Source organism: Habropoda laboriosa, unplaced genomic scaffold (assembly GCF_001263275.1).
Source record: "Habropoda laboriosa isolate 0110345459 unplaced genomic scaffold, ASM126327v1 scaffold207, whole genome shotgun sequence".
Lineage (NCBI taxonomy): Eukaryota > Metazoa > Arthropoda > Insecta > Hymenoptera > Apidae > Habropoda > Habropoda laboriosa.
In genome coordinates this window covers 1,548,092-1,564,506 of record NW_017100397.1, presented here as the reverse complement: position 1 = coordinate 1,564,506, position 16,415 = coordinate 1,548,092, and the positions used below count along the sequence as shown (strand labels likewise).

Sequence of the window (16,415 nt, the reverse complement as noted above, 5' to 3'; positions counted from 1 at the left end):
CCCATATTGTTAAGAGTATAAATTACAAAAAACAAACTTATTCGAATATGTTCACATAAATCAAAAGAGGCATTATAGAATATGTAAACGTGTAAATCTATATAGCACTCCTTTATTGTTGTATCGTACAAGATAGATCGTTTCGAATATTTATATACAACATATAACGTTAAATCATGTACGTGTGAAGAAATGTTTATAATAAATGAACAAAATATGGCATTGCAATATATATTTATGATGCTGAAAAATATCGAGCTTGATGGCTATGATTGTGATTATGCTCGTTTATAGTTGTTGCAACAATTAAGAGAATCGATAAAGATTCGTTTTTGTACATAGTTACGATACTACGAATTAGATTCTGTTCATATTCCATGCAGATTCGTTTTCTATAATCTACTATATATTTATAACGTAATGATTCATTCAATTATCCCGTTAAAGATTTTCAAGGAAAATCTAAAAAATGTTTTATGAACATCTAAAATGCGTCATATACTTGTTATATACACGGAAATGTACATGATTGCGTGGTTTATTTAGGGTTATATTTTCTTAAACGGCTAAATGTTTCGTTTCTCCAGTATTTGGATCTACTATGACTTTCTCCTTGTGGCTGTTTACAGTGGAGGGGCTACCAAAAGAATTAGTATCAGTGAACGGAAAGAATCGTCCATCTGCGTACTCCTTAAAAAGTAATTCGGCAGCTTTTTGTTTTTCTTCTTTACTATTCGAAGTAATCTTCTTCATTGTCAATGTTAATAACTCTATAATAAGATAGGATTCCGGTTTATAAAGTCTTGTAAAATGTAATCTAATATGTTCACCGACGTTCTCGTCTTTTCGCGGTATATAATCACAATGGGGACAAGATGGCGTCATTCTCTCGATACCATGTCTACGTTTATGGGCGTCCAAAGCATCCTTATCACACGTAGAAAATGGACAATTTTGGCATCGTAATGTTTCTACCTCATCGTTAGACGACAAAAGTATTCCCTTCTTCTGCAACAACATCAAAGACTGCTTGTCTTGATTCGAAGCCTGAACTCCACCGTAATTCAACATCGATATACCATTTGTAGATATAGTTGTGGCTGAATTATTGCACGATTTCAGGGTCTTTCCTGAACGAGAAATAGAATTCATATTATCAGGAACTGTATCACTATCTATAGTAATCGTATCGTCCTCGAATTGCCTGCGCGAAGCCTGTGCCTCCGCATTAGCCTGATGTTTCTTCAGATGTTGGATATAATTGGCATAATATTTGACAGAATAATCACAAGTGTCACAGCGGTATCTCTGTTTCGCACCGTGCAACGTTAAGTGAACTCTATACTGTTCTCGTTTTTCGAAGGCTGAGGGACATTTGTGACACTTGTATCGTTTTTCCTTCAATCTACCATTTCTCAAATAACCAGGATATACAAAGTTAGGATTGCCACGCATGAAGAGACCAAATTGCGGATCAGGCGGAGGTGGCGTCAAATTAGCGTTCAACTCGCTAGTTTCATTCTGACGTCGGTGAACCACTTGATGCTTCACCAGGTTCTGAGCTGTCTTTGACGAATAGTCGCATTCGGTGCACTTGAATCTGTTGTTCGAGCCGTGCAGAGTCATGTGATACTCCAGAGCGTCTAGCTTAAAGTAACGAGCCGGACATTTGGCACAAGTGAATACTTGATTCCCAGTTCGTTGATTCGCATTGCTCATACTGTTGCTCGAAGTCTCGGTTACCTCGACTACAATCCATGCCACAGTAGGCGTAGATCCATTTGATTCTTGGTTGTTTGCTTCGACGCAGGCTGTGGTAGGTGGTGGATATCGTTGCGAATGGCCGTAAAGAGACAATAAATACTTTGTACGCTCTTGGTACTCCGTTGAGTGCGCCTTCTGATGGGCTAGGAGATGAGCTGGCTGTCGGGCGGCATAGGAGCACCATTGGCAAGAGTAAGCTAATTCTGTAGAATGATATCTCAAATGAATTCTCAGCTCTTTCTCACAAAGGAACCGCGCTGGACATTTACTACAGCAATGCACTAGCCTCAGATCCCGTAGATCAGGCTCTGAACCCAACACGGGAGAATGTGTGAAGCCGAGAAGCGTAGCCAGGTCGTTCAGTTGCTGCGAGTCTGGCCTCGAATCATCCACTAAACAGTGTACGGTGCCTAAGGAACCGGAATGCATATCTGTGTGAGCGACCATAACATCTCGCCGCATACAAGTGAAACTACAATCCGTACAAGCGATCACGGGGCCGCAGTTGGGTGAATCGAGATGCATGGTCTCATGATCGCGGACTTCGGCACGTCGTGAAGACACGAACGGGCAATGACGACATTTTAACATTTTCGCAAGTGTACCATCTGGTCGGGACACCCACACCAATGGAGCTTCAGGCAGTGCTCGGGTATCCAGTAGCAAAGGTGGCGGTACACCAGTATTTTTCGAGACATTTGTGATGCAAGTTACGTTGTTTTGCGTGGTTATGTGAATCACCTGTTCTACAGGCTTCTCCTGTTTTAAGCGACTAATGCCTAGAAAATAAATGAGTCGATTAAGTTACCTTTAAATAAGACAAATGTATTTATAATGGACGACAAGGTGTCCGTCTAACTTACTAGCATCAGGACTTAAAACTTGCTGTGTTTTAGCCTTAATAGATGAGAGATTATAATCCATATTTTGTTGATGTACAACAGCAAGCTCTTCTCCGTGAAGTCTAACATGATCCAAAAGCTCTCTATATGGAAAAATTGTAAAAATTTGTTTCAGAAATATTTTACAGGGTGTTTCCTTTTTATCCTGCCAAACAGTGTCAGCATATACTATGATTACAAATAAGAAAAAAATGTTATATAAATATAGGGTAGTAAATGTTTTACTACAAAGTTACAACAAAAATACCAAAATCGTAAATGACTGGATTCTCGTTCGATCGATTGGTCATGTTTATTGAAGTTCTTGTTCAAGGTGTCATCCGTTCTTGTAAATACAAAACTGATTGTTGATATGCAGGATCAAACAAGAAACCAGTCACTTATAATTTTGGTAATTTTGTTATAACGTTGTAATAAAGCATTTACGACCCTGTGTTTATATTTTTTTTTTTAAATCATAAAATATGCTAATACAGTTTGGCGAGATAAAAATGAAACACCCTATATACAGTGTGTGTGATTCATCTGAAAACGTGTAAAGCGACGTTCTCGCGGTGTATATCGGGTAACGCTAGTACCGGCGGCACATCAGATTTGAAATTTAATATCTAAATATTAGCTAGTGCAAAATGCACGTGTAAGTAGTACTTTGAAAATGTTTTAACGTTAGCTACAAGAATATATAACAAAAAATATAAGTTTACATTTAAAAATTTAAACGTAACCTTCATAAAGCTTTTCGAGGTCATCGCAAGGTCAACTAAATATAGGCATCATATGTGCCCCTTGGTACCCTACAAGTTTTGTCTCAAACATTTTTCCGTGTCATCCATATTTTTCGAGATATTTACATGTTCTCAGATGAATCACACACTATACAGGGTGGGGCAATAACTATGTCCACCTTGAATATTGTCGTTATTTGTAATAATATGAAAAAATGTTATATATAAAACTTGCACGGTATAGAGGGGGGCATATTGTGATATAAACATTTTTTGCGTGGGTGGAGGTATAGAGGAGATTTCAAGGTCATCTCTATTTTTTTAAATAGAATGCTATATTTTTTTTATCGCGATGTAATGGTCGATCTTGAGACGACTTCAACAAGCTAGCATTGAAGGTCATACAAGGTCAAATGTGGTAGTAAAATAAACTTTCTTACATTACGGGGGATGTTCGGAGTGATGATCGTTTGCGTCAATGCAAAGTTACGATCTTCGTATCGCTGCATCACGTGCATGTCTCATCGTCTCTGAACTTATTCTAGCACATGCTGTAATTATCCGTTGTTTCATATTTTCTGGTATAGTGGGTACTTCTTGATAAACAACGTTTTTCAATGCTTCCCAGAGAAAAAAATTTAACGGAGTTAAGTCTGAAGAGTGAGCTGGACAAGAAACTAATCCTCCACGTCCTATCCATCAATTAGGGTAAAGTTCGTTAAGTGCATCTCTTACTCTCCGAGCATAACCGGAGTGTAAGTTAGCACCGGTCGTACTGTAACCACATCATTTGGCGAACGTTTAGTGGTACATTTTTTAATAAAGTCATATCGCAGTTTCTAATAAAGTCATAAAGTTCATATCGTTCGCCAGTAAGATTTCCATCGATAAAATGTGGTCCGATTATTTGATCACCAACTATTCCACATCACACATTAACTGACCATTGTTGTTGATGCTCAACTTGTAACCAGTGTGGATTATCGATACTCCAGTAATGCATATTATACAAATTGAGATTTCCATGGTTAGTAAACGTAGCTTCATCAGTGAACAGTATTGAAGAAACAAATGTTTCATTCATCTGTATTTTATGTAGAGCCCACTGACAAAATACGACACGATTCATAAAATCTGTACCGTGTAAGTCTTGATGGAGAGTAATATGGTATGGATGAAATTTATGCCGTGCAAGAATTCGTAGGACACTCCTTCTACTGATAGCCGACTCACGTTCAATCTGTCGGGAACTACTCTGCAGGTTATGAGCTACAATTGCAAGAACACCAACTTCATTTCTCTCATCAGTTGCTCTTTTACGACGACTGCTCTTACGTGTACCTAAATTTCCGGTTTCTTTCAATTTTTTGTACAATCTTTGAAATGTTCGGTGCGAAGGATGTGTACGATTTGGATATCGTTCAGCATACAAGGCTTGAGCTCTTATCGAATTTTGTCGCATTTCTCCATAAATGAGGATCATATCCACTTGCTCTTTAAAAGAAAACTTCATTTTGATGATTACATTGCTACTTGATTTAGCAATCGACTGAGACTGACTACCGATATGTCATGTTAATATTACGAACTGCTGAGATGTTTACATTTCTAGCTACGCGATGTATTGCCACAACATAAACAATGTTACAAGACCATTCGTTTATATAAAAGTGAGGATCTATGAAATACAGCATGTGCTAGAATAAGTTCAGAGACGATGAGACATGCACGTGATGTAGCGATACGAAGATTGTAACTTTGCATTGACGCAAACGATCATCACTTCGAACATCCCCCGTAATGTAAGAAAGTTTATTTTACTACCACATTTGACCTTGTATGACCTTCAATGCTAGCTTGTTGAAGACGTCTCAAGATCGACCATCACATCGCGATAAAAAAAATATTGCATTCTATTTAAAAAAATAGAGATGACCTTGAAATCTCCTCTATACCTCCACCCACGCAAAAAATGTTTATATCACAATATGCCCCCCTCTATACCGTGCAAGTTTTATATATAACATTCTTTCATATTATTACAAATAACGACAATATTCAAGGTGGACATAGTTATTGCCCCACCCTGTATTTAACCCTGTGCACGCGAAATACTCCCTCAGGCACAGACAATGTTTGACGTTGTATTCGAATTGTGCTTTTCAGGCATACCAGAAATAAAAAACAAAAAAATATTGTCTTTTGTATCTCACTTATAATTTTTGCTTTCAAAAAAATCATTTATTACATACGCGTAATAAGCAGAAAAAAGTCCGAGTTTGTGCAAGATTTTCCCGAGAAAAAGTCCGAGTGCAAAGGGTCAATACTTGTAATATGAATACATACATCTTTGTGCTGACATAATATGGACATAGGTAACATTTGAAGATTGCCTCCAAGTTGGGACGATGATGAACTCTGTGCATTGATAGAGTTGTAGCATCAGGTGCAAAAAATGGACAGTCTCCACAACCAAATGCATTCTGCAAACAACCACAATTCGCAAATATATTATTACTCTATTGTGCCAGACAGAATATAAAACATAAACCAAGATGATTTATATACCTTTTCTTCACCATGATGTTGTTCAGATTCACTGTGAGACCTAACGTGCAACGAAACGGTTTCTCTGTTGGAATGTCGAAAGTTACAACGCTTACACTTCCACATGGTGCGCTTATTCTCCTCTGTGATTGTAGCCGAAGTGGATCCACTCGATCCACTTTGTGTATGGGGAGAAATCAGATTGTTCTTAAGTAAAGATTGACCTCTGTTCCGGGTGGCTGCTTTCAGAGGCGGCGGTGGTCTTAATCCAATGTTAATAGTGTTAATATTATTTCCCTCGCCCGCGGATATGATTGAAACTGGAGTGGATGTGAGTTCAGGTGTTTGCAGATAATCGCTGCTATTCATTATCAACAATTTAGTCGGTGGTTCGTCGGAAGTGCTCTCTTCAACACTACGCTCCTCCATGTTCTGATCATCCCATGACTGTTGCTCGACCTAAAGAATAAAATAAAAACACATGCATATATTATGATATTCTTTGCCAAATATACATAGATACACTTGTTGCACAATGGAAAAACAAACTTATTTGCTCAGCAAATAAAAACAACTATTCTGGCACACTGAGAATTTCTTTTGTAATACAAATAAGTTTAAAAAAAAAAAAAAAAAAAAAAATGAAACATTTGAACGTTATATATCGTGTCGGTTTTGTAATTACTAAGAATATGCTTGTAATTGTAATCTGATTACAATCATCATAACACCAATCAAGTGTCCAAGCGCTTCGATATAGGAAACACGTTTTTTGCGTGCCCATTTTATTTACTCTTCGTCGGCTTTTTTTTTTTTTTGTAAAAATGGAATCCAGCCTCTCTAATTTGAATCACAAGGATCATCACACGTGCTTGTCACGAGCAAAAAATGTACGTGACCGTAGAGATAGATTTGAAAGAAACTATAAAAAAAAAGTCAGTGCGCCTATGAAAATTGACAAGCACATTTTAGATTCTTTTATTCTCTTTCCACTAATAAAAGAATTGTTTTAAATGTAAGTGAAATTTGTGCTTTCACCTGTGCAAGATATTTGTTATATTTGGAATAATTCCGTCGACCTGTTTCATCCGTCATAAGTACCCTGGCAGTCATATGAACTGGATCTTTAGCTGCTTTAAGTTTAATATGTTTTGTGATGTCCCACCGCCAGTTAGAGCGATACGCGCATAGGGAACACTCGAATGGCTTCCGATTTAAATGACCGACAATATGAACATGAAAACGACTTGCGGTGGATGCCCAAAATGGACAATGCGGGCATTTGAATACCCGTCGGCCACTTGGATGCGTCGAGGAGCCTTCAACCTGACAAAAGATTTGACTACCTTTATCAAAATTAAGCAAAATAAATAAATAAATAAATAAATAAATAAATATATATATATATACACACACACACACACGTGTGCAGAACATGTATATCATCAACATAACAATAATAGATAGTTTATAGTAAACAGGATTGCATACTTGAATAAAAAAAAAATACATTTGCTAGATTTAAGCTAAAAACTGAAACGTACTTTAAATATATTATTCTAATGGCCGTACGGGGTGCTTGCAATCAACATATTTCAAGAAATACAGTCGACATGAATAAAAAATAGTCAGATCTGTTGACTCTCGTATTGCAATTCTTTCAAACGATTTTATTCGTTTGTTCGTGTGCATGTGTTCATATTGTTCATGTGCACGCATTAAGAAGGTATTATATGTATGTATATATTATTTCTGTGAAACACCATACCGATGATCCAGAAGAATTCAGTCCGCTGAGATTAACGTCCCAATCCGTTTGCGCTGGGAATGCATATTCACCGCGATACGAGGTCACACGTAGTTCTGAACAATTTGATAATTTTTCTAAGCTATTGTGTATGGAGGACGTATCGTTGCTTGTCGAGTGACAACACTGCATATGCACTTGTAGATCAGTCGAACTTTTGCAACGTCTTCTGCATTTAGGGCAACGCGTTGTACCCACAGATACACTGAGAGCAGTGTGGTGTGTTTGTTTGTGACAAGCCAGCTCTTCCATGCTACTAGCTTTAAAAGTACACCAGCATTTCAAATCGTTCGTAGTACTTACAGCTACCTCCGGCACTCCGTTATTAATTGACGCCGTCGTAGTAAGCTTTTCCTTAAGCTTATCAAAGAAGGACGCATTTTTTTTTTCAAATAAATCTGCCGCGTTATTCGCATCCTTCTTTAAGTTGCTGGCCTATGAGAGAAAATATATCCGAATTATTATAAAAAATGAACAAAACACTCTAAACAGATTACAGATTTACTTAGATATGATTGTTTTTGATAGATAAAAATTGTGACTAACTTCTTTACTTCCATACAACTTCGCCAGTTCCGTATCTCTTGCGATTTGCGCGAGTTCCGGTCTTACCCTGACACGCGGAACTTTTAGCAATGTTGTCGAAAGTCCACTGGAGGTAGTATTGTTTGGTTTAGCAGGACTTAAAGGAATTAACATTGGCAGTGGTTTTCTAGATTTATTTGATATGATTGGAGCATGACATTCTGCCAAGTGTCTTTGCATCTCAGAATCCCATGCAGTGATGAATTGGCAACCTTTCTCCTCACACTTTAATGCTATACACTCTGCATTAGCTATTGCATTTCTTTTATCTTCCATAGAATGATCAGAAATAAATGAGTCTCCAGGACTGATTGACACTGTTGTACTTCCAGATATATGCAGTGAATCTCGAAAGTCACTTGCACCCACCTGTAAATTGTATCATATAGACTTTAAATATATTCTCAAATGTCAAGGTTTACTTATAAAATAAATTATCACATTACCTGGTTATATCGTTTAGGGCTATTTCTTGGTTTACGTTCAAAAGGATTGCAAGATTTACGATTTGTTTGACCTACAGGAGGTTCATGATGATTAGTTTCGTGTACTGTTAAACTTTGTCTAATATCAGCTGTAAAATTACAAGCACGACATTGAAAAGCCCCTCCACCTCCATGGTTTCTGGTGTGTCTGTCCAAATTCCACTATAAAGAAAGACACATTTACTGATATCAAACAAGTATTAATTCTGTATATTTTGTAAAACTTCTGTCAACCTTGTATGGTGTACGAAAATCACAGGCATCGCACTTAATCATTGGCATCGAGTGATACTTCACATGCTTTGTATAACGAGCACGTACATGTGTTACATAAGAACACTTAGCACATCGGAAAAATCTCCTCTTTAAATGATGCACTCTCTGATGAGTTTCAAGATCCCTTGAGTTCAGTGCAACATATGAACACATAGAGCACCTATTTCCAGTATCACGTATAAATTTTCCCTAAAAAATTATTACATACTTTTATTAGTCATATTTTTGTCATAATTACAAATATCACACACACGCGCGCACACACACACGCGCGCGCACACACACACACACACATTTTTGTCTACACAATTTTCTGCTCTCTTCTCTTGTGAAAAAACTCAGTAAAAGGTCATAATTATTCTAAATTTTTTAAACTTTCGTTTGATAAAAAAATAATATTTAAATTTTTACCTCAACCTAATTTATAATTTATTTAAAATGATATACCTTCTGTTTGTGCTCTTTTTTCAGATGATCGAGATACGCCTTAAGACTTGTTAAAGGTTTTGATGGCTTGCACGTTTTGCATTCGTAACTTTGCGAAGGCCCTGAACAATCAAGCCTTTCTGGTTCATGTTTCAGATTGTTCTTTATTAAACCTTCGTCGTTTCTGACGCTGTACGAGATTTCTTCAGTGTCACTCTGCATCTCATGTTCCCTCATTGCGACTTCCTGTCGGTCCTCTTTAAGGTTACCTTCCTTATGCGGCTCGTGCTTTAGCTGCTGGGGTCGTGGACGAAGTGCACGCAATCGGGGCAGCCTTCCTGACATCTTGGACAAAATTCGTTCTGTCCCACGTATGTTTCCTTCCCGAGTCCCTGTCGCGCATCGAGATATCCTTTTATTTCTCGTCGATCTACCTCAACCGCGTATCGGGGTAAAAAAGGAGAGGAGAACGACATTCACTTCTCCATCGGTCTACACCGTTTTCTCCTTTCCGATGGCATTAACGTCAAGCCACTTTACATCGCACATACATGTTTCGCGTCGATTTTAAAAATGATTCTGTTTCTACGATTAGAAATGAAAACATACGTCAATACATCATCGTTTTTGAGCATAATGTTTACGAGGTAGAGATTCTCATCGAAATTGTTGTCGGTCAATTTATCGAACCGCGATAGAAGAGACTGATGTACGTTACGGAAGTACGAATACAAGCGTACTCGGTGGTCGCGCGATCTAGAGGCTATGGGCGCCATTTTTTTCTTTGCCAGTAAAACTGCTGACGAAGAAGGCGTTCGAGCATTCTCACGGAAAAAACCTACTTTTACGTCAATTATACTTCCAGAAGTAAACTCAAAGAATAAAACAATATAATTCAGCGCAATTTTGTTCCTTTTTCATGCATCGACTCTCGCAGCGTTACCAGGATAACAATAAAACTTGCGGCTTCGTTAATACTTCATATGCAAGAGCATCGATTATACAAGGTTTTATATTTTAGATTTGAAATATTTTCTTTTAAATACCTGATTGAATTAGTCGCGAAAAATTAAATTTCTTCGAAAAATCGACAACTTCAATAATATGTTTTCCTTAATACAATTATTAAGTAAATTAACCGAGTGGTTCCTTGAATCTTCACACTTATTTTTGGAAAAATCTATTCTGCGACTATTGTGCCTATACCACAAGTGTATATTAAAACGTAATTGAATTAATTTTTATTTTACATTCGCAACAGTTACACTTTAACCTCAAGTATAATTATTTCCAATAACTCGCCTTTCGTACTCCCGACATCCGGTTTATGTGATAGGATAGCCGATCGTAACGGGTCAATGTATAGCTGAAACGTTAATTACTTTTTCACGCGTACCATAAACCCTGTTTTTCTTTTCAGTTTACGTACAACCATCCCTGTCATATCTGTTTTCTAACGATAAAGCGTATATGTTCTCTCTGTAATTACAATAAACACAGAAAAAAGCAGGGCGACATAATCTAACAGAAACAGCATAAGAGGAACAGAGAAAGAAGATATAGTTTTCCGACACGCGTGTGCGATTTCCGTTTCTCCGTGCGATTTCCGGTTTACAGTCGAACGACTGGTTGACAGGTACCATTTAGAGCGCATATGCGCGTATGTGTACGTATTACACAAACCAAGAGAAAAATAGGGAGAAATTATTTAATCTTGATTCATCTGTAAAACAAACCTCGAGGCAGAGTTAAATTCGCTTGAAGAAGCAGGTTATCTTCAGATCGAACGACCATTGGATATAGATAGGCCGATAAATCCACGATCTCGCTTCAATCGATTCGTACAACTAACCAGAAGCACCGAATTTACCATCGCGACGTCTTACGATTTTTCATACGGTTTCTCGATAAAAAAAATCGAATATATGCTCTCGTCGGACCCTTATTCCCTCCCTCCCTTCCTTTCCCTTTCTCTACACGGCCTTTTTTATCTCGGTACCACGATTTATCTCTTCGAATACCTCGTCATCGGCGCTAACAGTAGCCGACGGATGGATCGGAGGATGAATTGTAGAAAGACTACGCGAGAGAGTAGAGCGAACAGCCCCTCCCTCTTCTTCGGCCAGCTCGAACTCTCGAACAGAACGATGGCGATGCCGAAGTGGCGCAGGTCAGGCGCCATCTGCAATTCCAATTCTGATTCTGGTATCCACACACTCCTCACACACGCCCCCACTTCCTCTGGCTGGTTTCTCCTGCAGCCCTCAATACACAACTGCAGCAGGAGAAGAGAATGAAGCTGATGGTGACAGATCGTTACAATAACGATGGTTAACTTGTTTAAACGAATAAACAAATGTTACCTCATCGTTTAGAAATGCCTTTTTACTAGAAATAAGCAAATTCATTTCGATGCTAAGCTCAAAATATTATACACGATCTTCGATCTCGTCTATCTTTACTGGTTTATAATGTATTAATAATATTTAGTTTATAATATATTAATCATTCAACAGGATAAGATATAAGTAAAGGCAGGTATTACTTATGTACGCACTATTAATTCGTTAAAGATGTTTCAATTTATGTTGCATGTTATGTATTTTGTGATATTATTAAAAGTTAGTAATATTATAAAATATTCGGCAAATCCACATTACTGCTGATTATATATTTGCAAATTTTTTATTACTAATAATTTCAATATTTCTTTTTCATAAAATGTATTTCAAAGTTTTGTTTTGTGCGAAGTCATGCATTATTCAGGATTTTTGTTTGTTGAGAAAGTTTATAGAAATATTAGCGTCGCTACAAGTTTATAACCCCCCCTCTATTCCCTTTCTCATAATTATCTTCCTTTTTCAGTATGACTTTTTTACAAAGTACAAAGGATTGGTAAATGCTTAATATTTTCGTTCAATTTTTTTACGAAAAAGAATTTTTTCTTACATATATATATGTATATTTAATTTTAATAAAAAAAAAAGTAGCAATTATCATTAAATATAAAACAAAATATGTATTTACCAAATATTAATTCGATAGATGCATAGGACTATTTCGTATATTTTCAGGTAGAACTTCATCAACATAGAAAAAGGATCGACGATTCTGAAATATTCGCTTTCATTTTTTTATTACATTTGCGTAAATTCGTGATGTAAATGTAAAACAACGCACATAAATACGTGACAATCAGAACTATATATATTGACTTCGCATTTTTTACAGTGCTATACTGTATGGTAATCTAAGAACAAAGGTTTGAGAATTTCTGCAGCTTGTATTATTAGAAACTTAGTGTGCAAAATTTTCGTCTTATCTATCGCATAATACTACATGATTGCTTTTTAATTAAGGAACGAATAACCTTGAAACTATTTACTATGATCGTTGTTCATGAGTGAAAGGTGATAATTCTGTATTGATCATATCTACTTATTTCATTGAATAGTGTTCAACATTAATCTATAAAATGTTTTTTATACTTTGTACGTTTTCAATTAACTTTTATTTTGTTAAATACGAAATAATAACCTTATCTAAAAGTAGAGAAAGAAAACAGATGTTTTAGTATTATTATATGTAATGGACACATGGCAAGATGTAGGATCTGTTGTTCTTTTTTCTTTTTAATAATTTGAGATAGTAATGTGTAGGGTTTTCGGTTTGCACATGCGTCTCATTTGCGCGCGTTTTTTAAAAGTTTGAATTTAGTAGTTTGTTAGTTCTTTTGGATATAAGCTTTTGTTCGTCTCTATGTAAATTGTTGATCCGACAAATTTATTTCATCTTAAGATTAATTACAATTATCGCCTGGAAAGGATCCCCCACAAATGTATTATTAATAAAACTGAATGAAAATCGGTTGACATACTTTCGCGATACGAATATCGATAAAATTAAGCGCAGTATAGGCTGACGTGGCAACTAAATATTTATTATTAAAATAATCGTTAAATTAATCTCGTTTAGGATGGGTGATATGGTTAAATAAATATTATATAATTCGATTTTTTACTGGGCACACTGTAATCGTAATTTAGAATTTTTTTTCGCATATCAATAAATTGAATATCTTTCGCATATCAATAAATTGAAGGCGTTTATCAGTTTTATCGTAAGAGAAAGGATGGGCAATGATAAATGATTAGTTCGATTAATATAATTTATAATTAACAATTGTTTAAAAAATATATAGACAAAAGTAAAGCATACATATATAATATCAAAACAAACTGTATTTTTGTAAAAATGCATTACATTATTAATTGTATTTCAATTTTAATTTCATTCATATCACTGGGTGTGTATTCCATTTTTGCAATCTATCATATGTGAATTAAATGCAGTTTCTTTCCCCATTACCAGTTATAGTATTCCCTCTCTATATGTGTTTAATACTTTGATAGCATTTTATCACGAGAATCGCATGGCAGTCATTTAAGTCGTTTCTCTAAGTTCTCTGCTAATTTATCCATAAATGCAAATGTTTCTAAATAATCAGATCTAGTAACATTATTTACTCCTTTAATACAAATTGCAAGATCTTTTGTCATAATGCCTGATTCAATAGTTTCAATACAAACTGCTTCTAGGCATTCTGAAAATCGTTTGAGATCTTTATTGTTATCCAGTTTTGCACGGTGAAGTAAACCTCTTGACCATGCAAATATAGAGGCAATTGGATTAGTTGAGGTTTCCTTTCCTTGTTGATGCTGACGATAATGTCTTGTAACTGTACCATGAGCAGCTTCTGTTTCCACTGTACGTCCATCTGGACAAATTAAGACTGAAGTCATTAAACCCAGGGACCCATATCCTTGTGCCACAGAATCAGATTGAACATCACCGTCGTAATTTTTACAAGACCATACAAAACCACCCTCTGTCTTCATTGCATATGCTACCATATCATCTATCAAGCGATGCTCATACCAAAGCTTCTTGGCTTCAAATTGTGCTTTATATTCTTTGTCATATATTTCTTGAAAGATATTTTTAAACCTGCCATCGTAGTGCTTAAGAATTGTATTCTTAGTAGAAAGATACAAGGGGTAGTTCCTTTGTAAAGCAAATTGGAAAGAACTGTGAGCAAAAGCACGAATACTCTCATCTGTATTGTATTGAGCTTGTGCAATTCCAGATCCTTTGAATGTATGAACTTTATGCTGAATTTTCTCTCCTTTATCTCCAGTCCATGTAATCTCAAGTTTACCTGGTCCGGGTACTACAAAATCTACAGCCTTATACTGATCAGCATGTGCATGTCTGCCAATGATAATTGGCTTAGTCCAAGTAGTTACCAATCTTGGTATATTTTTACAAATAATAGCTTCACGGAAAACTGTGCCTCCTAGCATATTCCTAATAGTACCATTGGGACTTTTCCACATCTGTTTCAAGTTAAATTCTTCTACTCTTTTTTCATCTGGGGTAATAGTAGCACATTTGATTCCTACATTATATTTCATAATAGCTTTTGCACATTCTATGGTCACATTATCATTGGTAGTATCCCGATTTTCAATACCCAGATCATAGGTATAAAGTTCAACATCCAAATAAGGTAAAATGAGTTTTTGCTTAATAGCATCCCATACAATTCTTGTCATTTCATCACCCAGGATATCAACAACTGGTCCAACCTAAAATAAATGGCAATTCAAGAAGTATGCTATGAACATAAAAATTTGCAATAATACAAAATTAATTTTATACAAAAATTATTTATTTATATATTCATGATACAAAACAGAACTTCATTTCATAATAAAACGGAATATAATTGAAAACCTGTTTTAAGATTCTAACAATGCTGCCATCCAAAATAATTAAAATTCATACGTATTACAAAATAAAAAAATTTAAACATACATATACCGCCGTTAACAAATGTCAGTGACACAGCTACAATGTCGCTTACCTTTATTTTCCCCATTATTTTACAGGAATCACTGAATGTCCTAACGAATGAGTTATCAGATTTATTGGGCGCCTGGCAAATTTTTGGCGATAGTAATCGCAATGAAGCAACTGTGTTACTACCCGATTCAATACACGCTACGCTGCTTATAAGATGCACGTTCGCTCTGATGAGACGGTGGGGCGAAAACATGGCAGCCTTACGGAACAATTTTACACACATTCGTATTTCTACTATTCTTACCTACTTTATGCGATTTATGAAGAATCTTCTTAATATATCTCTTTTACAATAATATTTCAATATATCTATATATTTTCATTTACCAATAAAATTTAGAATTTTTATCCATTTATCGTTACTCATAGATCACAAAATTTCCACGATCTTCAAACGTTACTTTCTATCATAAAGATCTATTCGTTATCGTAGTAAAATGTCAAGTAAGTGAATAAGTGGAATGATATTCAAGATTGATTAAATCGTTAGATCATTTAATAATGAACTACATTAAAGCAATTAATTATGCAGTTAATAGCAGTTAATTATGCACTATCATAGGAATACTACTCCTTATCAATTTAAAAGTTTCGGGTAATCTTTGGAGTTTGTACTGTGATAGGTAAACAATCTTTATGTAGGAAAATTTAAATGCAGTAATCACGTATTTTCGGCGAACATGTTCGTATATAAATCATATGCTCGTGGCAGAAAATTTGTCTTGTCTTCAAAATTTATAGGAAGACTATCATTTTGTTAGGTATTTCATTAAACATTTAACAAACGATATATGCGTGTCCAAATTTAATATTAATTTGATCATATAATTGGTTTATATAAATATCTCGACAACTACTTGTAATTAAACATAAGAAATAAATGTTTATTGAATATTAATGACTAGCATCTTGTAATGTTCTTCGGATTTGCAGTTCATAAATGTATTTAATGCAAGGTCAATGCAAATAAAAC

At 35.6% G+C, this 16,415-nt stretch overlaps 2 protein-coding genes across 2 annotated transcripts; both read right to left on the bottom strand.

Moving 5' to 3' along the window:
• Nucleotides 1-536: 536 nt before the first annotated feature.
• Nucleotides 537-11,314, bottom strand: LOC108575166 (zinc finger protein 91-like). The gene is made up of 11 exons (XM_017937891.1): nucleotides 11,254-11,314; nucleotides 9,539-9,909; nucleotides 9,050-9,280; nucleotides 8,777-8,977; nucleotides 8,292-8,699; nucleotides 7,707-8,180; nucleotides 6,977-7,264; nucleotides 5,960-6,397; nucleotides 5,738-5,874; nucleotides 2,628-2,749; nucleotides 537-2,543 (listed from the first exon to the last, which is right to left on the bottom strand). Exons 1-11 carry the CDS (start codon nucleotides 11,309-11,311, stop codon nucleotides 559-561), a joined length of 4,713 nt encoding a protein of 1,570 aa, XP_017793380.1. The 5' UTR covers nucleotides 11,312-11,314; the 3' UTR covers nucleotides 537-558.
• A 2,511-nt stretch (nucleotides 11,315-13,825) lies between these two features.
• On the bottom strand, nucleotides 13,826-15,825 carry LOC108575158 (isocitrate dehydrogenase [NADP] cytoplasmic). Its single transcript, XM_017937884.1, has 2 exons — nucleotides 15,444-15,825; nucleotides 13,826-15,165 (listed from the first exon to the last, which is right to left on the bottom strand). Exons 1-2 carry the CDS (start codon nucleotides 15,663-15,665, stop codon nucleotides 13,957-13,959), a joined length of 1,431 nt encoding a protein of 476 aa, XP_017793373.1. The 5' UTR covers nucleotides 15,666-15,825; the 3' UTR covers nucleotides 13,826-13,956.
• Nucleotides 15,826-16,415: the final 590 nt, after the last annotated feature.

Excerpts from the sequence above, each read along its gene's own strand:
- LOC108575166 (XM_017937891.1), bottom strand. The coding sequence starts at position 11,311 with ATGGTCGTTCGATCTGAAGATAACCTGCTTCTTCAAGCGAATTTAACT. Across the intron at positions 6,398-6,976 it reads ATAACAAATATCTTGCACAG|GTCGAGCAACAGTCATGGGA; the intron begins GTGAAAGCACAA and ends TTTATTCTTTAG. Across the intron at positions 2,750-5,737 it reads TATTATGTCAGCACAAAGAT|AGAGCTTTTGGATCATGTTA; the intron begins GTATGTATTCAT and ends TTTTCCATATAG.
- LOC108575158 (XM_017937884.1), bottom strand. The coding sequence starts at position 15,665 with ATGTGTGTAAAATTGTTCCGTAAGGCTGCCATGTTTTCGCCCCACCGT. Across the intron at positions 15,166-15,443 it reads AAATAATGGGGAAAATAAAG|GTTGGACCAGTTGTTGATAT; the intron begins GTAAGCGACATT and ends CATTTATTTTAG.